This window comes from Xiphophorus hellerii, chromosome 12 (assembly GCF_003331165.1).
Source record: "Xiphophorus hellerii strain 12219 chromosome 12, Xiphophorus_hellerii-4.1, whole genome shotgun sequence".
In the NCBI taxonomy this organism is placed as follows: domain Eukaryota; kingdom Metazoa; phylum Chordata; class Actinopteri; order Cyprinodontiformes; family Poeciliidae; genus Xiphophorus; species Xiphophorus hellerii.
In genome coordinates this window covers 11,273,098-11,293,435 of record NC_045683.1, presented here as the reverse complement: position 1 = coordinate 11,293,435, position 20,338 = coordinate 11,273,098, and the positions used below count along the sequence as shown (strand labels likewise).

The 20,338-nt window shown below is 38.9% G+C and overlaps 1 protein-coding gene across 2 annotated transcripts; it reads left to right on the top strand.

Annotated features, from left to right (window-relative positions):
* The first annotated feature begins 349 nt into the window (after window positions 1–349).
* On the top strand, window positions 350–19,715 carry rnf122 (ring finger protein 122). 2 transcript variants are annotated; one of them, XM_032579170.1, is made up of 7 exons: window positions 351–565; window positions 685–768; window positions 8,658–8,814; window positions 16,237–16,282; window positions 16,365–16,406; window positions 16,491–16,573; window positions 17,760–19,715. In XM_032579170.1, the coding sequence occupies exons 2-7, from the start codon at window positions 744–746 to the stop codon at window positions 17,872–17,874; spliced, it is 468 nt and encodes a 155-aa protein (XP_032435061.1). In that variant the 5' UTR covers window positions 351–565; window positions 685–743; the 3' UTR covers window positions 17,875–19,715. The 2 variants fall into 2 exon arrangements, with proteins under 2 accessions (XP_032435062.1, XP_032435061.1); XM_032579171.1 differs by having other exon boundaries at window positions 350–768; window positions 16,494–16,573.
* Window positions 19,716–20,338: the final 623 nt, after the last annotated feature.

Here is a 20,338-nt window from a genome sequence, read left to right as displayed (position 1 = left end):
AATTTTTCGCGCAAGACGTAACCGGTAAAATCCGGTTTAGGATTTTCAAAATAAAAGATCCGGAAGTACTTCATTATTTCTTGACCGGCCCGGTACCAATTGGTCTGCGGACCGCCCGGTGGTTGGGGACCACTGTTCTAGGGTGTTTTGAAAGATGCTGACAAATAAAATGCATTATTATTATTATTATTATTATTATTGATAATACCAGAGGGGCCCCCTGTTTTAGCTGATTCGCCCCTGAAAGCCAGCCCAGTCCAGCCGTCACAACAACGCACCGACAGGCGGGCTGCGGATTGGACTCCCCGCCCGTCAGCGGCGTCTGTCGGGGCGGGAGCAAAAAACACAGAGCCAGCGCTCCAGTTTCCACCGTCTCATATCGATGCTGCCGCCGCCACTGGGTCACTGCCATGCCGCCTGTTAATAAAAACCGACTCACAGCAGCCAGAATGAAATGAAGAAATAATAATAATAATAAAAAACACTTCAGCGTTTCTGCTTTTCTTGACTCTGCAGAGATGATCCATCGCGCAAGCAATGTGACACAACAAAGCTTCGGGATTTGGTAAAAAGCAAAGCGTTTTTCCCCACTGAGGACCTCTCATCAGGTGCTATTGTCTGGTTCACCTCTCACCCAGCTGATCCGCTGTCATCCCGGCCTTCTGGGCGCTTTCATCCGCACAGGCGTCTGCGGCTTGTTGGTAAACACGAACCCGGCGGCAAGGACTCCCTCTGGTGCATTGATGCACCCGTTTCAGTGGTGTAACGGTGAGCATTCATTTATATTAACACCTTTGTCTGTCTGGGGCTTTACTGTGATGAGTAGACTGTTATTTACATCCAGAGACACTAGGCGGTATGTCATTGTAGAAATATGACCTAATTTGACTTAATCAAGATTTATTATGACCTAGATCATTGGGGATGTTGCCAATTTAAATAGGCAGTCAGTAATTGATTATTCTAAAACTGTAAATATATATTTCTGTGCTCCATACATGCAAATAAAATGTATTTGCATGTATGATTACATAGCATTTATAATGATTTTTAATTAGAAAAACATCATAAAATGGTAAGTTGTGTGCTATCCCGTCATGTAATAAATGGTTCTTTGTTCCGAAATTGGGTCACTTTCATTTCATTTTTGCTATGAATTTAATTAATGTTTGCATTGATTTGCAGGATACAGAACTCTTTAATCAATGTGATCCTTTATTTTCATCCCCTGCTGTTCCAGCGGGGATCCACACAAAGCCCGTCTTTGTGCTCTCTTTGCAACATCTCAGGGTAATCTTGTTAACACTGACTGGCTCTAACTACAACCTATCACTTTCACCACTTGGCTTGCTGCACTCGTGGTGGCAAAGTTTGCAGAACTTCTAATTTTGGCTCTGTTCGTTGCAGCGAATGTTTTTGGTGCCCCACTGTGACAGCTAGAGCTCGTCGAGATGATGGATTGGAGGTCTTTTCCCTTTAGCTTTGCATGTTTCAATGCAGCAGCCTTGTCTGGGGATTGTTGGTTGGTGCTGAGACAAAAGACAATTCCCCCTTTGTGTGGCTCAACTCCCCTGCTATTCATAGCACACCCGCAAACACAGAGAGCAGCACACGCAGGGACACTCTGCTGGAAAAATGAAGCAGTATCAGGGAGTTAGAGCTAAACTCTGTACTAGTGCAACCAGGTATGAGGAGGTTTCAGTTTTTCACAGAGTTAAAGGGGCATTGTTATGTATTTTCCAGGCTCATAGAGCCATTTCATAGCACAATCAAGTAGCTATGTTACCGTCAGTTGTTTTAAAAATGCTGCACATATGAAAAATGACTCAAAAGTCATTTGATGCCTTGAAATTGGGCCTCCGTCCCTTTAAGAAGCTCCTGCTCCTTACGATAGTCCCCCTTCAGCACATCATTACAACAATGCTCCGCCATGATGCTGTTTACAACAGGAGTTTTAGACTGAAAAGTAGTTCCTACGATAAGCTCAGTAGACTTCCAGTTCCACCAGGTGTTTGCTAATTGCTGCTGCCGCTAGTCTGAAGGAGCTGAGTGGGGGATGGAAGGCTCTGTGAGGTGGAAGCTCGGCTGGAGACTACAGCAACAAGGAGGAGCTGCGTGGAAAAGGCGGCACTCTGTGACGTAAAAATGACCTTTACATGATGTTATTATGTTATTCTCACATTAAAAACATACCTGGAGTGTTACTTAAATTCTTTCAGGCATGTTTGAGGAATCCTCTAATCTAATTGGCAACCAATGTGGGGTGCCTAAACGCTTGGTGGAATCAAGGCGCCTGCTGTTCACACAAAGCTCCTTTTCGGAGCTGCAGGCTCCAGCCGGGCTGCACTGTTGCCTTGCAGCAAGAAGGTCGTGGGTTCGATTCCCAACCCGGAGTCTTTCTGACTGGAGTTTGCATGCTCTCCCTGTGCATCCGTAGGTTCTCTCCGGGTACTCCGGCTTCCTCCCACAGTCCAAAAACATGACTGTCAGGTTAATTGGTCTCTCTAAATTCTCCCTAGGTGTGCATGGTTGTTTGTCCTGTCTGTCTCTGTGTTGCCCTGCGACAGACTGGCGACCTGTCCAGGGTGAACCCCGCCTCTCGCCCGAAACGTTCGCTGGAGATAAGCACCAGTACCTCTCCCGACCCCAACAGGGACAAGGGTGTACAGAAAATGGATGGATGAATGAACCTGTATCTCTTTAAAACTTCATCTACATTGATAAACTTTAACCTGTCCATGTTATTGACTATCTGCTATTATTTACTGATTATTTATCACACGTGTCGTCGTTTTCATTTTTTCAACTTTCTCCGTTAGACCAGCAGGAACTGGCTTGCGTTTTATCCTCTCGTCTGAAATGCTGAATATTTGATGTGGAGTTCTGTCTTCAGCGCAGGCAGCAGCAGAGGCAGCGTTGTGTGAAATTGGTGTATGTAGGACAAACTCCCACCGGCATCCCGTCTCAGGGAAACATCCTCCATCGAGGTGTTTCGCAGCTCCGCCAAATCACAGAGGGGGCTTCCCAGTCTCCCTTAAAAAAATAATAAATGACAGCACAGGAATCTGTCTCACACAGATTTTCTTTGTCCTCAAAATGAGAACTTTCCCTCGCGAGAGCCTTCGTCCTCGCTCTGCATCTGCTACTCCCGGCGCCATGGCAACGAGCCGCCTCATGAGAGAGCCGTTATATAGGTCAGTGGTCATGCAAGGCTCCACCCAAAGCAAAATATTACACATAGCTGTCTGATATCCACACATGCAGAGGTAGAAAACAAACAAAAGAAATCTGCCTGCACTGTTAGTCACTGCCTGATGAAGATGCATGAAAGCTTTTGCTAATATGACCTACATTTGGTGTGTGAGTCTGCAGCAGCTTCAGAGCTGATTTCTGGCCTCATCTGTGCAGTGACATGAATGCAAGAGCAACAAAATCCTTCAGTCTGTCCTTTGGAGTTTGCGTGCCTCTGTGTCTTCAGATGTTCTTTGTGTGGCCCAAAGATCGACTGAGTGATGGGAGAAAATGAGGTCGACGAGTCTGTTTGTTTGCATGCTCACATCCTCGTGTGCGTCCAGCCTGGGGTGGGGATGCTGAGGTCATATCCTCAGGGATATTCTCCGAGCAGGACTATCTAAAGCAGCTGATATTTTACAATGAAACATGTGTTTCTCATTATTTAACTTTGTTTTTTATAAGCCAGAGTAGAGATGTGTGGATGGATGCTGTGCAGTTTGGAAAAGGATGGGATTTAAAGGATGCATCTGCAGCAAAAGCAAATACTTCCAACATCAACACGTGAAAAAGCTCAGGTCTTTCTGCTTGACTGATACAGTGTTGATTTATTTTTGACTTATAATAAAAATTGGATATCAAACAAAGGCCAAGACAGTCAAAGGTGTTTTAATTTGAATTTGAACAAGGTGAAGCCAAAACTACCACTTGAGGAGTTCTGGGTAGAACATATTTATTTAAAGACAGGTTTTTTTTTATTATTTAAGTATTTTTTGTACAATTTTGTCCTAATTACTGCTCTGACTGTGTTGCTCTTCCAGCAAACCGTATTTTGTATACTCTGACCAATCGACTACTAAATTAGTTGATGATTATTTCATTAATCAGTTCATCTAATTAATTATTTCAGACCCCAGATTTTATATTTTTCCAGTAGCCGGACTGATTTCTCACTGAGGTTTGTGTTTGCAACCCAAGCAAAACATTCACCAACATTATGTCATGTTGCAAGTACGTCTAATATGTTGCTGCCTTAATCCCAGCCAAAATGAAACATGTTGTTTATTTCTCCCTGCTCTAATTGGTTCCAGGTTTCATGTTTGGATTTGTGTGTTTTTTTTATTGTTTGCCGTCTTTTCCTCGACAAAATGTTGTAATTTATATTCCAATTTCAGGAGGAAGTAACTGACATTGATGTGTTTACAAACACATCTTGTTATACTGTAGAGTTTTTGTTTGTGTATCTGACTTACAGTTTTTGCTGTAAAGCTGATTTGTATGTAAATGACTGTGTATTCACAGAGTTTCCTCCATCCTGCATCCACCTATCCGTCTTCCTTCTCCATCATCCATCAAAATAAATACAAACTCAAACCGTATACACACCTACAGAGTAGACGCAGTTGGCCATTTCTTTCTTTCAGGCTAAAGTCCTTATTAAACTGAGTTACATAAAGCCATAATAACCCCGAAGGGAAATTAGACTGACAGTTTTGATGTAAAAAGAACAGTTTGTCATAATTAAGAATTGTTATATAAAGGTGTTTCTGTGAACAGGAGCGACCTCAAAGGACGCCTCTTATGAGACGGTTTTTAGGAGCAGGAGTCTGGAGATTTCTTATCAGACGCCACAGACTGATTTCACTGATTACCTCTCAGGCAAGGTGAGCTAATAAGACACATTAGCTGCTGTATATGTTGATGGAAAAGCTGCAGAATTTCTCAGCCTTCAGTCTAAGCAAAAGAAACTTATTTCAGCAGCCTCTGACTCATTATCTCTCACTGGGTTAACGTGACCCTAACATCAGCCTCATGCAGATACCGACTGCTGTAGTTCTTCGCCGTCTAATTCGCTGCTTTTCTATCTGCATGTGTTTACTCTCCCCCTTTCCTCTCATATGGAAACTTGAGGTTGTTCTCAGTGTAAGTGCACTGCCTGTTAATTTTCAAGTGCAAGTACACGTACAGCTTTGTCCCTTTAAAACCAGAAACTTCCTTTCTGTATTTTCTGGATTAATTGAACTTTTGAGAGTGACCCATTCTTTCACAAATGTTTGGAGAAGCAGACGGCATCCCTAGAAAATGGATGTTATGATGCGTTCAGGTTACCTGGGAAGTCATAAAGTAACAGCGTTCTAGTTAAGAAGTCGGGATTTCAACATGGCAACGCCCTTAAACATCGTTTGCATTAGTTCGTATGAACTTCTTTTTAATCTTTCACTTATAACTTTTGATTTGTTCAGTTTATAGTTACCAGAGATTGATAGTAACTACAATTAGTTACCATCAAATATACTAGTTACTATCGTTTACTCAATTACATTTACCTAAGAAACCTTTTTGAAAAAATTTACTTTTAGTAGTAATTTTACTATGCTGTATTTTTAATTCAGTAATTTTATTATGAAGTATTGCTACTCTTACTTGAGTAAAATTTCTGGATTGAAAAACAAACACCTTTCAGCTAAAAATTCACCAGACACAGTCACACACCTGCAGTTTTTTTTTAAAGTTTCATACATTTTTTATTGAAAGAAACTGATTTGGACAAATTTTCTTTTGCCCGATTTTATAATTTTTTCGTTACTTATATAAATTATTGGCATTTTCGTCCTTAAAATATCAAAATTTCCACTTAATTTTATATTTTTGTCCGTCTGATTATGTAATTTTTAAATATTAAATGATTGATAATTTGACCAGTTACTCAGAACTCGAGAGTAAACTTTTTACCAAATACTGTTTCACTTTTGAGTAATTTCTTGGATAGCTACTTTTTACTTTTACTTGAGTAAAAATAAGTTGAAGTAGTGCTACTCCTACTTGAGTAAAATGTTTGTGTACTTTACAAACCTCTCCCAGCTTCCTAATGGGAAATCCGACTTTGGAGGGCATTCCAGTTAATTTTTAGAAACTGGGAAGTCAGAATTTCCGATTACAATATACTTCTGTTGTGACTGAGGTGGTTGGAATACCTGAATTTAATAATTTGGAGGGGCGACCCAATCCTTTTGTCAATATCATGTAGGTTAACATAACAGCGTTTTATTCCTAGAGTTTAGTAGAGCTTCGAATGAATCATAAGTTAGGTTCAAAAGGCATAAAAAACAAAAACATTCCTCTGAAAATGTCCAGATTCTTGACAAAAATGAGTGAAGAAGCACCAAAAGTCCAAATAAAACTCTTCAGTGATCAACTACGATTGGTCATGTTTGAAGGTTAATAAAGAACCCAAGCGCAGAGACTGAATGTAACAAGAGGAAATGTTTTACCAGGGTTTCCTCCAGTGTGCACCAAGCTGGTGTCCAAACTACCAAGATTAGAAACTTTTCTAGGGGAGACCCTGATTTAAACAATAAATAACAGAAGAACTTACAGCGAGAATCGCAGGAAGAGCGGTGGCAGAGTAACTGAGGAATCCAGTAAGGAACAATCAAAAACCAGAAGCTTAAATACTGAGGCAGGGGAGCAGAACAATGAAGGGACCAGAGGAGCTAACTGGGGGTGATGAGGAACAGCTGTGGCAGAATGAAAGTGGGGAAACAGAGGAAGGGACTCTAAGGTTACGTTCACACAGCAGGACTTGATGCTCAATTCATATTTTTATGCAGAAATTTGCTTTTTTGTGTGTGTGTGGATGTTGATACGACTAAAGAAATGCGACTGCAATCAGATTTCTATGTGAACGGTTGTCAATGGATCGATTTTAAAGTTTATTCAGGTGGAGACAGGATTATCATAAAATTATAAAAACACAAATAAAGCAGAGCTAATGGGACTGCAACTTCTGTAGAGAAGTCTGGATGTGTTGGACCAGGAGTGGTTAGATTGTGATGCACTTCACCCACACAGACTTCTTTCATAATTTCAGAATTATAATTTTTAGCCATTGTTTATGTCCTGATTTACTTTGTCTGGCTTCTTCTGGTGCAGAATTATAACGACGTAAAAAACATAACCTTATTAATACAAAAGGAGACTCAGAAGGAACCACAAACCAAGTGGGAAACAACCTGAAACCAACATAAGTTAATAAAGCAAAAATGCATGAAGGACCACAAGAAATAATAATATTAAAATAAGAAATTAGACACAAATGAACAAACTGATGTGGCAAAATCCTAATGTCACAAATCAAAAACAGGACATGGAAAAACTTCTCAAACAACAATAAAACCACAAATACTAAAAAAAATAAATAAATCAAAGAAAGGAAAGTATGGCTCCTTGGAATGAAAACATAAAGAATTATAAATGAATTGTGACTTCTTTTTTTTAGAATAGTTTAAATGCTGCTCTGACCTTATGGTTTGGTGTCTGGACAGAGAAAGATTGTAATTAAACATATGTGGTTAGTTATATTTCAAACAACAAAGTCTGTTATGTACATTCTTTGCATTCAGTTGTTTTATTCAGGCACATTCTTCTTTAAAGGGGACCTATTATACAGAATTAACTTTTAGCGTGTTTTTTTTACTTCCTTTTGGTGCTCAACTGCTTCCAAAAACAAGCGCTTAGAAAAACCACACAGCCTTTTTGTTTTTGGTAATAAGTTAATGTTTTTTTGTATTCTGGAAAATGAGTTGCTTCAAAAACCTCCCGATTGTTGAGTCACAATTAACTGGCACTGTGCCGTTACCTAGCAACCCCAGCCAGATGCTGACCGGGATAAACAGGGTCAACATAAACAATAACATTGAATTCAGAGTGTTTGTGCTAAAACTACAACAACAACGCAAGAAGTCCAGATGCTCTTTATTCATTAAAATCAGATTCAAGATCAAATTAAATTACATTTAAAGGGACCTATTATGCATAAATTCATATTTTGCACGTTTTTCTTCTTCCACTAGAGTCAACACTGCTTCTAAAAACAGCTAAAGTGCTTAAAAAGACACTCAGCTGTTTTTTGGCAATAGGTTATTGTTTTTTGGTATCTGGAAATTAAGCAGTTTAAAAAAAACCTCCCGATTGCCAAGTCACATTCGACGGGTCACCAAAGTGGAGCTCCAGCACCTTTGGTCAGCTGGTTTTACCGCTATCTGCGCTGCACAACGGCTGCTTGAAAAGACTAGTTTTTAGTTGCTGACGTGCCGCTCGGAAACCACTTTCCTTTTGTGCATTCTTGCAGGTTGTGCAGGAGGCTCTACTTCTGCTTTTCAAATATCTACTGTTGTATAATTGCGCATCTGTTTGCATCCATTTTTAGTGTAAATGTTTTTTAGCTTTTTGAGGCCCTAAAACAGCTCATTCTGACAGGAGCTCAAAATAGGCAGAACATCTCATTACCTAAGAATGATTATATGCAAAAAATGTAATGAACATGTTTTGCATAGACCGATCCTAGGGTGTTCAAGGAAGCATAATAGGCCATCTTTTACCTATATGTAAATAATTCAGTTAGTCCTCTCTCTGTCCTTGCTTAGGGTGCTTCTGTGGTCTGGGAGTGGTTTACTCAAACAAGTCGTGCACCATGCCGCCCATCACCTTCCAGGACCTGCCCCTCAACATCTACATGGTCATCTTCGGGACAGGCATCTTCGTCTTCATCTTGAGCCTCATCTTCTGCTGCTATTTCATCAGGTAAGAGAAATACGTGATTTAACCGATCAAATACAACCACTCAAAAAGAATTAGCTAAATTCTGACTCAAACGAGCAATAATATTAATATTGTGTATCTGAAAGTCAAGCTAAATTAGCTACTTATATGTTTATTTTAACAGGAAAATGACACGGATTTAAAAACCATTTGTATATTTTTTTGATTTTTCAAAAGCTATTAAAGTAGCTAATTTAGTAGACATTTTTTGCTTACACTTTGTGTACCTCTGCCACGTTCAACATGGGGACTGAAGGCAGTGGAGGGTTAATGGGAAGACAGACAGAGCTAAATGCAAGGCAAACTAAAGGCTGCAGAAGATTTAAGATGCATGGCAGGACTTAAAATTAAAGCTCATAGAAGCAATTTGACTGAACTTGAGCTTTTTTCCAATGAAGAACCGTCAATATTAATCAGTAAAAAGACTCGGATCAATAACTCCAGCAGCCAAATCCCAATAAATTATAGAGACATTTCTGATTGAAATGTGACCAATATGAGAAACGTCAAGGTGTACGACCTGCAGTTTTTGTTTTTTCAAATATAATGTCATTGTTTCTGATCCTAGCACGCCGATTAACAGGAACAGTGTGTTTGTTGTGTTATGGCCGGTAGCACTGTTACCTTGCAGCTGGAAGCTCCTGGGTTCCTCTTTTCTGCTTCCCTTCAGGTACTCCAGCTTCCTCCACAATTCAAAAACACACTGATGGGTTATCAGTAAATCTAAAACTACATCTAAAACTTCCTCTAGGTATGTGTCTGTGCAGACATGGTTGTTTCTGTCTGTGAGCCCTCACAGCCTGCAAGAGACTGGCACCAGACCCCACATGTGACCTTACAGGCATAAGCAGGAGTAGACAGTGGATGAATTGATAACAATTTAACTTCAAAACACTAAATAAAATGCCAGAGTCATTACATTTAATGACATGCGGGAAATAAATGTGACAATTTCATCACAATTCAGCCAAAGGTTATTGAGTCATTTTCTGGAAAACAACAGGAGTCGGTGATGGAAGAGTCAGGCGATCAACAGCCTGACAGATCCGTCCCCTTTTTTTAAATCTGCTAACAGAGAGACATTGTGTGCGTGTGTGTGTGTGTAAAGGCGAGAAACGCGGTGAGGGAGGGGAGGGAAACAAAGGAGAACATGGTGACCTCTCCTGCTGTTGACTGTGAACTCCCCTGATCAGACCCGGAGACGTATGTGTCCTAAGGACGGGATGTGAGGCAACAGGAAGCCGCTGGCCACAATGTGTGAGGACAGCGATGAGCTCAGAATAACCGTCGCCTGAATAGCTCACAGTGGGAGCGCACACAAGCTCACCAGGAAACACCGACACCTGTGGGAGGGATTTGCCTGGACGGCTCCGTATTTAGCAAATTGCCTGGCGTTTGGTGTTGCAGAGGGATATTTTTAGACCGGGGAATAATGAAATCCTGTTCAAAGGGATCAAAATGTCTCAGGTTTAGACATGTGTCAGCTGGAAGCAGAAAGGACAAAAGTCCTGTCCAGCTGAGTGACATGAGGCGGATACTCTCCATTCATCGTTCTTCCAGTAACGGAGTTAAATCACATCCTTATTAACCAAGAGAAGAGGCTCTTGAAATTCATAAAGTAAGAATTGCATTTAATCAAGACATTTAAAGGGGACCTATTATCCTAACAGAACATTCCTTGAAAATTTTTTCTCCAGAAAATCATTCTTGGATAATGAGATTTTAATCTTCTCAGTCTATTCTGAGATCCTTTCAGAAAGAGATATTTTGGGGCATCTTATCACTTTAAATCCAAATAAGTTGTGGTTGGCCATGCCCCCAACTCAACATGTACACTCGAATGTGAAAATGGCGGCAAACGCATGCACACCCCTACAATCACACATCTTTGATTAGCAGAAGTAGAGCCTCCTGCACAACCAACAAGAATACAGCAAGTGGTTTCTGAATATTAAGTCAACAACAAAACACTTGTCTTTTCCAGCAGCCATTGTACAGCAGTAAAACCAGCTGGTTAAAAGTGCTGGAGCTCCAGCCCGTCGAGGTTTTTGAAATGCTTTATTTCCCAGACAACAAAAAAACATCAACCTATTGCTAAAAAATAGCTGAGTGTCTTTTGGCTGTTTGTAGAAGCAGTAGAGACTCAAAAGGAAGAAGAAAAACTTACAAAATATGAATTTTGCACAGTAGGTCCCTTTAAATGTAATTTAATTGTATCTTAAATCTGATTGTTAATGAATAAATGAATAAATTAAAAATTAAACTATTACTGAAGAGCATCTGGATTGTTTGCCTTGTTGTTGTATTTTTAGTTTTAGTTTACCCTGGTCAGTATCTGGTGGAAATCATAAAGTATCATATTTGAACTAATTTGTTGTCAGGCAGACCTTTGACCCCTGGCTGTGTTGTTAAACTCTCGCATCACTTCTGTTTTCCTCGAAGTTCTCGTCCATGAGTCACAGTCACTGAGTCACTTCCTTCAGCTGCATTAACTTAGACGATCTTTGTTAGACGTGGGATTGTGAATTTATTTATAGAGCAGGTGAATCATCTCATTCAAGGTTTTCTGCTATCTCAACCAGTGTCTCTGGCAATCCTGGGTGTGAGTTTGTGATGTTTTTTTTTTTTTTACTTTAAAGAGGGAAGAGTCTTTAAAGGCTCTCTTTGTCTGGTTTTAATTGTTCCCAGTTTAAGGAATAAAAACGAGTTCACCTTTTCAGACAAAAGAACAAAATACGACTCGGAAATTATTACTTGCACTTGAATCTGATCTTATTTCTTAAACTGGTGAAGTTTAAACTCTGAAAATCAATTTTTTTGTGTTTTGTCTTCAAAGTTAATCTATTTTTGTTATAAAGCACCTTTCAAGATATAAAATCAAAAGAGAACAAAATGCAATCTTGGCTTTTTAAAATCAAAAATTTTCACAGGCCTGGTCTAACCCCCACTTAAAATTTTCTAAATTTTAGTTAATGGTCTCCGTTTCATTTTACTAAAATAAACCAGTGGGGAGTGCTTTTGCATCATCAAATTGTCTTGGAAGTTATTGCAATAAACAATAATATTGTTGCTTTGGGACCATTTTTAAGTAATATAAAAACAACAGCATAGTAATGCAAATAGATCCTTTCAAAGATGAATAAACTTCAATTTCTAATGAACACTTAACACTGGAACTTTAAGACATTTTAAATATCCAAAATAAATAAATAAAACGAGTTATTGTTTTATTATAAGTTGTTAATCAAAACAGATTATTTCACTTTTAATAAGTGAAATTATCTGCCAATGAAACTAGTACTTTTTCATCAAAATTAAGGAAATATTGACTCCTAATTCTTGCTGAAAAGTTACCTGTAAGATATTATCCTATTTCAAGTGCAGTAAGATGTTTTAGTAGAAAGTAGAGCAGAAATCCTTGGTGAAAATTTGTGTTTTTTCAGGGTTGCAAAAAGGATGAAAATACAAGATTTCTGACTGCAACCAACGGCCAACGCCTTCACCTGCTCCAGTTGTTCTTTGTTTATGATTACATACTTTGATACTTCAAAAAGATGGTGAATTAAATAATAATAAATGAATAATAATCTGCAACACATTCAAAAAGATGTGAAGTTTTCTGTCAGAGAAGCCTTAAAAACACGGAGAATGTCTTCTTTGTATGTCGCAGTTGAAATGGTTTAGAAAGTGAACTGCTTCACATAAGACGTGAAGGGTTTTAGGAAATTCAATCAAACAGCAGAAAGGTCATGCTGGAGGTCAATGTGAAGGTAGAAACAGAGGCAGCGGACTCTCAGGAAAGGAAAGGAAAACTCTGGCCGTGAACCGTTCATCCACGCAGCACAACAAACGCTCGCTGTTGAAATTGTTAAGAGACTGAGATGAACGTCCTTCTGCGCTCTGCCTCGATGCTGAGAAGCTGACTTTGTTTCCACTGCGACTCGAGGCCGAGTTAAAGTGGGGTCAGGGAGCGGTTCTGATGTGAAGGGTTCACGGCTGAGAGCTGAGGAGGTGAAGCAGGCTGGACTGAAAGGAGGGTGAGTCATCTGAAAGCAAACTGCAAGGACTCAACACTGAACGGCGGAAAGTGTAAAATCAGCCTCTGAAAGCTGACGGACAAAACTAACCAGTGAAAACTACAGATATGTGTAAATTATGAAACTACTTGAGGCTGGTGAGCCTCGCTTCTGGCATTAAGGACCAGCAAACTCAGCCGGGAGATGTGAAGTTATGCTTCAGGTTTTTAGTAAGAGTTACTTTTACTTCTCATATTTACTTCCTGTGGGAAGTTGATTCAGGCTCTAAAATGACACAATTTGTACACAGTAAAGGTAAAGTATTTAAAACGATCTGCAGGGCAAACCTGCATCTCAGTTAATTAGAATATTAACAAAAAGTTCAATTATTTAACTAATTAAATCCAAAATGTGAAACTTATTTAAAGATTTATTACAGTTTAGATACATTTTGACGATGAAGGCCTAAAGCTAATGAAAACCGAAAATTCAGTTTTCTAATTACAAAAAAAATGTTTTTAAATTATTTTTAACACCAACATATTAAAGTATGATGATCAGAATCAAGTGGAAGGAGGCTAACCACAAGGCGGAACTGCTTACAAAGCTGGCTATTCACCTTGCTATTTTTAAGCGTAATAATGGAAAGTTAAGTGGAAGGAAAACTTGTTAGGAAAAGCTGTACAAGTGTTGAATTAGGAAATTAAAGCATCTAACTTTTTAGAAAGAGCTCAGAAACATAAAATCCGAGTCATGACGTTTCCACTGTGTTGTGGTTTGGGTCGCCATGTCATCTGCTGGTTCTGGCCCGCTGTGTTTTCTGACATCCTCAGTCAATCCAGCACCTACCAGGAAACACTAGAGCACTTCCTTCTGCTGACAAGCTGTATGCAGAGATGCTGATTTTATTTCCTAGCAGGACTTGGCACCTGATCACACTGCCAAAGGAACCAAAAGCTGGTTAAGTGACCACGGTGGTCCTGTTATCGATTGGCCAGCAAACTCCCCTGACCTTTAACCTCATAGAAAATCAATGGGCTGTTGTCAAGAGGAAGATGAGACACCAGATCCAACAAGGCAGTTATCAAAGCAACCTAGGTTTCCATTACACTTACGCAGCGCCACAGGCTGATCGCCTCCATGTCACGCCACATGGATGCAGTAATTCAAATATCAAGTGCATAGAAATATACATACCAATTTTTTTGCTTAAAACATCCATTTTTGATTGGTCTAATGTGATATTCCAAGTTCCTGAGACACTTTTTGAGGTTTTCTTTAAAGCCACAATCATTAAGCATAACCATAAGTAATGAACCTCATTTCTGAGATGACAGACAAGAAATATTTAAGCAGTGTTAAATATTTTGAGACGTAGTAGTTACTTGATTGTGCTGTAAAATGGCGCCAGGTGACAGGAAAGTACATAACGACCTCCGCCTTTTAAAAATCATGCGACGTAAAACGCCCCTGCGAACAGTTCTTTCAAATTAATTTTCTTTTTCAGATGAAGCAGTGAAATCTTCGCTCCCGTCCCCCTTTTCTCCTTCTCCACGTCATTTTCCACCCATGGGAAATCTCAGCGGATTTAAACTGTGTATCCTCACATTGTTCATGTGAAGCGCTGTTAGCGGCAGTCGGCGTAAACAATAAACCAAGCTAGAAAAACAACTAATAACTGTCATTTCCTCACTCCTGCTTTCTCACTTTATATGTATTCTCTGCATTTATATTTCACGATTTGAATTTAGCAGGTGTTATTTTTGCTTCCAGTCTCAGAGGTTGGAGCTGCAGTCATAATGTCAGGCCCCAACTGCAGACAGTGACGGATATTTGGGTCTAAGTTTAGTTGTGTAAAAACAGGAGGCCGAAAATAGCTGGTTGAACCGCGGCGGCTCGCCAGGCGATAAGGATCTGCTCTCCATTGTTGGTTTTTTGGGGGGGGTGGAGCGGTGATTCAAAGACTTTACGTACTCATTAGCTGTGTTTTGTGTGTGTGTGTGTGTGTGCACTGTTGCATTCTGGGCGTCGCTCCACGACTGTTCATGTGTGTTTGATAATACGAGGCAGTGTTTGCTGTGGAGCTTATATTTTGCTTGTAGCCACTGTAGTTGTTTAAAAGACCCAAATTTCAAATCTCCGGCTTGGATATTTGTACTTATTTTAATTGTACACAATTCTTTAAATGTCCTGTGAGTAAATATATTTGCCCATTTATCCATAACAACTGGAACTTTCGATATCTAGCAAGCTATTTTCGCAATGTACCGTGCCCCTTGAATTAATTACACTTCCTGCTACGGGAGGAGGGGGTGAAATTACCGTAACAACCCGATATTGGCTGGAGAGCGCAACTTATCCCCTTTCAGAAACCGTTGGAATTTTTCAGATAGCGCAAAGTGTGGTGGAATTACGGTACTGGAAATTTGGCGCAATTTAACTAACAATTTAACTCTGGAACTAAAAAATAAGCTGCTTGATTCAGATCCGTCAGCCATCGTCTTTTTTTTTTAAATGTCTATTTAATTTTTACTTAACTTACATTTTATTTAAATCAAGGGATAAGTGCAATATAAGCAATTATTCATAGTATTTTTTTAAGTTAGACATTGTTTTATCTGGAAAATTGCACCCAAATTTTGTTGTACAATGTTTCATTGTTACAATGCTAATATCGATTCTGTTCTATTTTATTTTATTTCTTAAATACGGCAAACTGATATTTTTTTTTTACACTTGTTCTAGATGTCTTAACTGTTTTATAATTTATCAATAAAATTTAGCTTTATTAGCCATATACAAAAATGTCAGACTAAAAACTGATCTCTACAAAATAATGACATTTAAATAAAAGATTATAACATAAAATGAGGGATTGCATAATGGACACAACATGATGTCATGATCAGGTTTTAGATAACGGAAGAAAAACTTTGAATGACCTTCAAAAATCCTGGAGAGCTATTGATCAAGACCAACTTTAAAAGATTTAAAAGGGTCATGCTATGCAAAGGTACAAAGAAATAAGACTTCTCTAGAGTACAGTTTCTTGTTTTTCCTGCCAATTGTTTATTAATCATAAACATTCTTGTACTTGTAATATTTTCTACCATTTTGAAATTTTCCACAACTCTCTGATCCAAACAACCAAACATGGAGAACCAGCATTGAGCTTCTATGCTCCACGAATCTGACCAAACTTCCTTTAAATCCAGGCACACTGATAAACATTCTGATGTGTAGTAACGCCACTAGACAAAATGTTATGCTTCAATTGTTGACTATGCGTTTCATGACTTTGTATTTTTTGTGCGTTTTTATGATCTAAAGCATTCTGAACTGCCAAATCAATTGATTGATTGAAATATTTTCTTTTTCTCGTTGACAGCAAGCTGCGTCACCAAGCACAGAGTGAACGCTTTGGATACAGAGAGGTAAGGCAGGAGGTAAAACCCAGCAGCATGGCGAATCCCACACAACATCACATATCAAGGTGTGCGTTTGTGACCTCTACAGGTGGTGCTAAAAGGAGATCCAAAAAAATTAAATCTTCATGGGGTAGGTTTGATTTCTGCCTGGTGTTAGTGGGTAATTTTGGAATGATTGTCAGTTCTCACTTTGTCTCGTTTGTGACTCTTGCAGCAGACGTGCGCCGTGTGTCTGGAGGACTTTAAAGTGAAAGACGAGCTGGGGGTGTTACCATGCCAACATGCTTTCCACAGGAAGTGAGTAGGAGCACAGAGGAGTCTTTCTTCGTGCTTGTTCGCCACCTCACACGCGACTCGCTAAAGCTAAATCTGTCTGGGTTGTTGGGAAGGTCAGAGGTCAGAAGCGAGAGAGAGAAGGGTTTTTAAGGTTTTAACATCGTGTGATTGGGAATTAAATAAGATTGCTTAAGAACGGCTAAGTAATCCATGACTCTTATGTTTTGTTTGTTTGTTTCTCTTCTCTTTAAATGTATGTTGTGCATTGCCCACAGATGTCATTTTTGTTTTCAGGCATAAAAATGCAGGATGCAAACCAGGGCCAGGTTTCACTACTTATGGTACAACAAGCACCAAATTAAAACAGATTACTAGTGAAATACTCATTCAAACTTAACACTTAGTAGGCTTTATTACCAGTCAACCTAAAAATGAAACTGAATGAACAATGTTTCATCTACCAGTTCCACTGATAGGTGATGTTTTAGATGATTACTTAAATTAAATACATTTTTAAAAAGTAGATTACAAAACATATCATAATGCCAATTTCAATACTTAAGAAGAAAACTAGATCTTGAAAGATTAAAGATCGGGTATCAGTGACAATGTCCCCAATCCATATGGGGGGATCTATTCAGTCTAATTCTATACTTTGAGCTCTGAGCGACGTCATACTTTATAATTTATTTTACATTATATAGAATTCCTAACTGCACTGGCTGAACAAACTAAAGTTGTGTTGTCTTTACATGTTTGAACAAGCTATTGGTGTATTTAAGCGTGCTGTACTGGTGCAGAGTTATTAAATAAATTTATAATTCAGTACATTTATGTCTGTTTTTTTTTTTAAGAGAGACATGTTTTAAGTCAGTTCAGCACTGTTTTTTCTGTATCGGATCGGTACCAACTGATACTAAACTTCAGATATCTCTGGTTACAACTCCATTTCCCAGAGAAACATTACTAAAAAAAAAAGGAAATAAATAGTAAGAAATACAAATAAATAAATGAAATAAAAATATAATAATAAAGTGTATTTACAATAAAAAAAGTGGTTTTATCAAGCTTGGTCTTCCAAACTCTGCCACCATAGACTAAATTGTTCGGTTTTATGATTATCCATCCAATCATCTATGGTTGAAAACTATTTTCTTGTAATGCTAATGTCATTTATCTATTAGCATGTGTTTCTTCTTCTTTGCAGGTGTCTTGTAAAATGGCTGGAGGTGCGCTGCGTGTGCCCCATGTGCAACAAACCCATAGCGGGCCCCCCCGAGCAGCATCACAGCATTGGGACTCTGCTTGATGAACTGGTATAGCCTTCGAAGCCCTGCCAGCCTGGGTGGGAGGCCGGTGCTCAGCCACATCATGACCAGCGAGAGCAGGGACATGCCGCTGACACACGGCGAAGCACCAACACAGGGTAACCTAGATACCACCTGGAGAAAAAACCCCTGAAGGTTGCTGTGAGATTTTCCTCAGCCGCCCACACACCACTCCGCCACTCTTCCTTCAGCATCCCTCCCTCCCTGCACCCGTTCCTCCACATCCTCGGCTGCTGCCTGCAACGAGGCCAACGGCGTCACTGAGGCGGAGGAGGCAGCTGTTCCATCGCCACGTGGACGAAAATGAGCATCGACGGGAAGAAACGCACTTCGTCGAGGAGTCGGCGCTCCAGCCCTGCATGTCACAGTGGGCACAGGCATGAAATTATATCCGTACCCGCCGAATCCCGTGTGGAAAAACAACAACACCAGCAGGCAACGCCTTTCAGATGAGGAGATCTGAGGGGGAATAAAAGCCACATGCAGACAAAAGTCTGTGTTTGTAAATTGTAAAACAAAAAAAACATAAAAAGGACAGGTAGAATAAGATCGATGAGCTTTTCTAAAGGCTAAATGTAATCCCCTGTTGTTAAAAGGTATTTAAAGATTATGTCAATGTAATTTGTGGGTCTATATAATTAATTTCCCCTTTTCCATTGGGAAAAAGTCTTAAGCACACTGTCAAAAAACGTCTCCAATTGCCAAAATTTTACTGTTATTTGTATAAATACAGCTGCCAGTATTTTAAATTACTTTTTTTTTTTTTTACAGTGCAAGAAAATACAACTAATTTCAAGAGGTCCAGTCTTTATCCCGACACCCAGTTATGGATACTGTAAATTATTCAGATGTTCACGACACATTTATTACTGCCCAGATATGTGTTTGTGTTGAGATGAATGGAAGAAATCACAAAGTTTCTCACTGTTATAAATAATAATTAAAGCTTTTTAGAGGACTAAGTACGGATTACATGAACAAACTTTAAAAAGATAGATTAAAAGTCACTCTTTTATTTTGTTTGTGAGATAAATTGCCTTCACCTCCATTTACTCGGAAGCAAATCTGCCTCAGCTCCCTTCTTGTGAAACTGAATTCATGTTTTTATTCTGTATTAGTTTAAATAACCTTTTGGTTGTAAAGAATAAATTTCACATCTTAAGAAAATTGAAGTTCTAATTTCAAGAATAAAGTTGAGTTGAATGTTTTTATATTACGCTGAAATACTATTTCAAGGTAAAAGTGAGACTTACTGAAATTAATTTTTTTCTCTCGAATTGTATGATTTTATTTTAAAAATACAGTTGATCTTGAAATGTTCTTTTCTTGTTTCTTTAAACTGTGAAATAAGCAGTTTGTTTTTCTGCACATAACCCAAATTCACCATTTTAAGTTCATTAAAGCAATGTTGATCATTTTTACAGATTGCACTAATTGCAGAAAACGTTCTAATTGTATAAATTGAAGAAGTTGAGGAAGGAAAACAGAAATCCAGCCTTACTGTGTTTTCATTTGTCAGGATTCTCCTTTGCATTCCTCCCTAGTTGTCTTTTATATCTTAAAAGCGTAATACTGCCTGAATTGAGCTCAAAACTCACAAAGCACATTGTTGGGTCACAACAGACACCTGCACTGTGATTAAAATGCTGAGTGAAGTAAAAAAAAAAGATAATAAAACGATGGGGGTAAAAGGTGATTCTGTTGCATTTTTGTCAAAAAAAAAAAAAAAAAAAGTAATACAAATGTTCACTCTGACTCCAGTCACATTCTACCTTTTATAAAACAACAGATGTAAATACTTGACAAAAGTCAAAAAATAAAGTTGTTTGCTCAGCTTTTTGCTTGGTTCTTTACCCGTGAATGTGGCGCCATCTTCAGGTGAAATGGTGCAACAGTAGAAAACCCAATAGGACCCTTTGCGGGGTTTTTTTTACCTGCATGAATAATTAAAAACAAGTTTTAAAAATGTTACCCAACACCTGAAGTTGTCTTGTAATGTTTCTTTTTTTACATTATGTATCACAGATTGTTAAAAGATCTACAGATCTGAGAGAATACCTTTATCATACTAATATTTTCACTTTATTAACTAAACTTCTGCATAGTTTATTGGTAGAAATATGAGAATGACATTGCCTGGTCTATTTTTATTATTGTTATTACACCACTTTTAGTGTGTTCATGTTAGAGCTGCAGGCCCAACTTATAGCACTCTTATATGCATCTGGTTACATCATGTAAATGCTATGTATTGTGTCCTTAAGGAGTTCTTCCGCTCCCAGCTGAACCAGGCGGCGGTGGGGTCAGAGTAATGACCTAGCGTCAGTGTCATTACAGCTAGAAACCAAAGATCAGGCCCAAAATCTGGGAGTAGTGATGCACTCTGACCTGAACCTTCAGAGCCACATAAAGACAGTTACAAAGTTGGCCTTCTATCACCTGAAGAACATTTCCAGGA

Excerpts from the sequence above, each read along its gene's own strand:
- rnf122 (XM_032579170.1), top strand. The coding sequence starts at position 744 with ATGCACCCGTTTCAGTGGTGTAACG. Across the intron at positions 8,815-16,236 it reads TTCTGCTGCTATTTCATCAG|CAAGCTGCGTCACCAAGCAC; the intron begins GTAAGAGAAATA and ends TCTCGTTGACAG. Across the intron at positions 16,407-16,490 it reads AAAAATTAAATCTTCATGGG|CAGACGTGCGCCGTGTGTCT; the intron begins GTAGGTTTGATT and ends TGACTCTTGCAG.